The sequence below is a fragment of the Scylla paramamosain genome, unplaced genomic scaffold, assembly GCF_035594125.1.
Source record: "Scylla paramamosain isolate STU-SP2022 unplaced genomic scaffold, ASM3559412v1 Contig18, whole genome shotgun sequence".
Taxonomy (NCBI): Eukaryota; Metazoa; Arthropoda; class Malacostraca; order Decapoda; family Portunidae; genus Scylla; species Scylla paramamosain.
This window is the reverse complement of record NW_026973683.1, coordinates 677,501-682,500: the sequence shown is the minus strand read 5'-3', so window position 1 is coordinate 682,500 and position 5,000 is coordinate 677,501. Positions and strand designations below refer to the sequence as shown.

At 41.6% G+C, this 5,000-nt stretch overlaps 1 protein-coding gene across 4 annotated transcripts in view; it reads left to right on the top strand.

Moving 5' to 3' along the window:
* LOC135097342 (obscurin-like) overlaps positions 1–5,000 on the top strand; it is a 130,126-nt gene that overhangs the window by 8,042 nt on the left and 117,084 nt on the right. For all 4 annotated transcript variants that reach the window (XM_063999139.1, XM_063999137.1, XM_063999138.1 and 1 more), the window contains exons 2-3: positions 820–945; positions 3,961–4,268. In XM_063999139.1, coding sequence (XP_063855209.1) covers positions 903–945; positions 3,961–4,268 — 351 coding nt within the window. In that variant the 5' untranslated portion in view covers positions 820–902. The remainder of the gene's footprint in view (positions 1–819; positions 946–3,960; positions 4,269–5,000) is intronic.

Sequence of the window (5,000 nt, the reverse complement as noted above, 5' to 3'; positions counted from 1 at the left end):
TTAACTTCTCTCTCTCTCTCTCTCTCTCAGTCAGTCAGCCAGTCAGTCAGTCAGCCAGTCAGTCAGCCAGTTAGTCAGTCTCCCTCTCTGTTTACTAAGCCAACAAACAAGCAGTTAACCACACACACTGACACATTAGATTCATAAACACATCGCCACCTCATCTCCCGCACTTAACAGGCTGTAGTGGAAGCTGTCACACTTGATAAAATAGTTTGATAATACGACCAGTAACCGCCTCTTTAATACCGTCATTCAATATCTCAAGGACACCACTGATTACCATTAAAAGGCCAATTAGGTAGTTAATGGAAAAAAATAAATAAAAATATATCAAAATTCAATGTATTTTTTAGAGATTAGGTAACTAAAAATGGTTAATTGATTAGTACTTACACCTTACTGACCTTACTCCCCCCCCTCGTGTCCTCCCATTCTCCCTCCAGGCAGGTAAGGGGGGTATTACCTGCTGGGGGGAGGTAGGACAGGTAAGCAAGGGGGGGATGAGAGTCTTGGCTAGCGTCCAGTGTGTTCCTGCTCCCGTCGCCGCCTTTGCTCTTATTGCCGCTGCCACTGCAACTACTGCTACTGCTACTACTACTACCACTATTACGACTACTACTATTACTACGACTACTGCTATTACTAACAACAACAACAACAACAAATGAATACACAGACATATCATGCAAACAAGAAAAAAATAAATAAAGAACAAAAATAAATAACAACAACAATAGCAACAATAACAACAGCAGTAACAATAACAATAAGAACATCAATAACAATGGTGACCTAAAATGACCTTATTTTCTACAGGGCCCGGATGCTGAGCCTGTGAGCCGCCCCGACACCGGCACACCACCACCACCACCACCACCACCGCCACCACCGCCACCACCATGGCGCACCGAGTCTCCACCAAAGATGTCATGCAGAATACCGGTGAGAGAGAGAGAGAGAGAGAGAGAGAGAGAGAGAGAGAGAGAGAGAGAGAGAGAGAGAGAGAGAGAGAGAGAGAGAGAGAGAGAGAGAGAGAGAGAGAGAGAGAGAGAGAGAGAGAGAGAGAGAGAGAGAGAGAGAGAGAGAGAGAGAGATGTTTTTGCTGTTTTTTTCTTATTTTTCCTATTTTTTCTACGTTCAAAAATTAACTTTCTTTTTTATATATATTTCATGATTCTCTCTCTCTCTCTCTCTCTCTCTCTCTCTCTCTCTCTCTCTCTCTCTCTCTCTCTCTCTCTCTGTTTTCACGTTCAATAATTTATTCTTTATTTCATTACGATTTTTTTTTTCATTTTTTACGTACGAAATTAAATTTTGCGAAAGTTATACCTCAAATTCTACTTTTCTATTCCATTTTCTGTTCACGATGTTTTTTTTTATAAAGATTACGTCATTCTCCCTCCCCCACCTCTCTCTCTCTCTCTCTCTCTCTCTCTCTCTCTCTCTCTCTCTCTCTCTCTCTCTCTCTCTGCGTGTAAGGGAAACGGGCCAAAAGCTACAAAAAATGCAAAAAAAACAATTGAAACTTACGAAAAAACTAAAAATACTCACTTAGTTTGGCAGTCTGAGGGTTTACAACAAGTGGCCAGATTTTCATTACCAAGTGGCACTGTGCTGAGTAACTGTGACTGCTGGTCTGCCATTACATTACAACCTTACCTTGTGACACCATCGTCCGTGAAGAATATTCCCGTCAGGGCATCAAATATAAGCCTTTCTTTTTATTTTTTATCATTTTTTATCTATTTTTTTTATATAGAGAAAACTAACGTGACTTTTCTTACTTTTCATTAATCACCACTTCATAAAACTAATACAACTATAATTTTTTTTCCATTTTCCTGCATTTTTTTTTACCTTATACACACAACAACAACAAACAACAACAACACGACCAACTAATTATGAAAAAAACAAAAATAATAACCAAAACCTTATCAATTACCACTAAAGTATCATTAACTAACACAACTACCATGTTTTTTTTCCCTTTTCCAGCATTATTTTTACCTTAACCTTCAATCCTTATACACACACAAACACACATACACTACCACCACCACCACCAGCACCACCACTTTCACTATAACAATAATCAGTTAATTACAAACAGATCAGGCAGTAAACGCGGATTTGGGAAGACCTTAGACACACTGCCACCAATCTGAGCACCTTGACTGACGCTGCCTGATTAGTGATGATACAAATAAGGTGTTATCTTCCACGACCACCTGCCCCAGTTGACGTCACGAAGGGGACAAGCGTGTTAGTCCGTTAGTTAGTGCGGTATAATTACTCCTTCATGCCTTGCCATCTGCGATCATAACCGTTTTCTTTGAGGGAGATTGTGTGTGAGTGAGTAAGTGTGTGTGTGTGTGTGTGTGTGAGTGTGTCTCTTTGTGTCTTTGTGTGTGTGTGTGTGTGTGTGTGTGTGTGTGTGTGTGTGTCTTTGTGTCTTTGTGTGTGTGTGTGTGTGTGTGTGAGTGTGTGTCTTTGTGTCTTTGTGTGTGTGTGTGTGTGTGTGTGTGTGTGTGTGTGTGTGTGAGAGAGAGAGAGAGAGAGAGAGAGAGAGAGAGAGAGAGAGAGAGAGAGAGAGAGAGAGAGAGAGAGAGAGAGAGAGAGAGAGAGAGAGAGAGAGAGAGAGAGAGAGAGAGAGAGAGAGAGAGAGAGAGAGAGAGAGAGAGAATGTTACATAAACCCAACATTTCCATCTAATTTTCGATATCATTATAACCATACTCAGTCACTCAGCCTTCAAAAGCAAACAGAAGATAAGGACACGTTTCCTCACGGTTCATAAGTCCACTAATAAAACATTCACAACTCTATATTCCCCCACGTCTGTCTATCTACTTGTCTCTCTGTCTGCCTATACGTCTGTAAGTCTTAAAGGATATAGTTTTATGCAATGGCGAGGCGTACTGAGGAACACTTGATCAGCTGTCTCGTTGTTTTCATTCGTGTCAGTTTGAGTAAAAGTCTACGGTAGGAGCGTGCCGCATTTCACTAAGTCTCCGGGGAGTACCTGGCGTGTTTCATGGCCATCTGTTCTGGGAATGTTGCATGGTTATTTTTTATCCTAGTTATAGTAAAATGGACCAAAATGACTTGAATTATATCCATTAATGTATTGTTCCCTGTGACTAATAAATTATAAGTCATTTAATCTGTCTATCAGGGAGTGAATGTTGTAAGCACCCACTAATTAAAACCAATTATCTCGTAACACCAGGCTTTCTGTAATGGTTCAGGTACTCAGCAATGGTTGGGATTAAGGCAATCATATATCTCTCAATATTTTAGGTAGGTATGTTTCGAAAGAGACAGCCACGTGTAGTCTTTGTAGCGATTCACCTTAGCTCTTACGTTATCATCACCTTGTGTACTTCTGCTTCTACTTCTGAATATATAAGAGTTTTTGGTGAAGATCGGTATTCTATTGACGGTCTCAGTAAGCCGTTCTGAATGGGATACAAATCTGATCTGCTTAGGAAATGATTGAATGGATCCCGTATAGGCACCGCTTCGTAAAAAAGAGCTCAGATACACACACACACACACACACACACACACACACACACACACACACACACACACACACACACACACACACAGCCTCTGAGCAGATTTTCTAGGAGTACATCTGATACAACGGGCTTCCAGGAAATTGTCAATCATAGAGCGTGTCCATGGAAAGATCCCCAATTTGATTACTAAGTACCTATTTGTCATGGATTACACTTCAGATCACGTTTCTAAAGTTAGTCTCTCTCTCTCTCTCTCTCTCTCTCTCTCTCTCTCTCTCTCTCTCTCTCTCTCTCTCTCTCTCTCTCTCTCTCTCTCTCTCTCTCTCTCTCTCTCATAACCATCGTTGTTGTTATTGTACCTCCTGTTATAGTCATAGTAGTAGTTACAAGCACCATCACTATCACCACCACGCCTGTTCTCCACACGTAGGGTTTCTGGCCAAGCTAGGCTCCACGCTTATGGGCCGCCACAACCCTGACCCCATGCTGGAAACGAAGATGCAGTCCAGTATAACTTGGCGCAAGACTTCAGACGTCAAGCACCGCATCAAGACGGCCACGGGGACCATTGCCATCTATGAAGACCTCACGCCGGAGGAGCTGGCGGAGAGGCAAGCGGAGGCCGATAGAGCTGCAGGTGGCACCGCTCCTGACGCCTCCGGCCCTGAACCTGCAGCCACGGTGGAGGAAGGGCAGGTACAGGCGGCTCTTCCTTCAGATTCTGCTTCTGCTGCCGGGGTGAGTACTACTGACGAGTGTGTGTGTGTGTGTGTGTGTGTGTGTGTGTGTGTGTGTGTGTGTGTGTTGGTCTACCTTATTTTTTTTCATGCTTTTCTTCTTTTTCTTCTCATTTATTTTCTCATTTATTTCAGTCTCTGTCTCTGTTTCTTCTGTCTCTTTCTCTCTTGCATGGCGTGAAGGAAAGTCCGTTTTCTTTCAGGTTCTCATTTGACCTTCATTCAAACAGGATATAAAAAGAAACAGAAAACGGAACATGATGAAAATAAAATACATAACGATAAATATAACGAACGTCGAAAGAAAACGGGGTAAAAATGAAGTAGATGAGCCAATTAAATAACTTCCCCTCACCTGTTGTACTGAAGGTCAGGTGAGTTTGTGTGTTTGCTAATTAATTGGTTAGTTTGTGTGTTTTTCTCTATTTTTTTCGGGTGTCATCGTGCGTCTGGCAGCTCACACACACACGAAAGGTAAGTTACAATATTATGAGTTGTTTATCGTACGTGTATTTGTTATGAATTTATTGGCACGACTCGAGTTATTGGTGGATATGTTGTTGAGAGTATTTAGATGACTGAAGGGAAGATACAGGGGTGGAAAATATGGAAGGAATGATGGAAGTAATGGAAACCAGGAAGGATTAAGGAAGGAAGGAAAAATAAGGAATATTATTAGGAACGTTGGAAGTTGATGGAAAATATGAAGAAGAGAAATAAATATAGGAGGAAA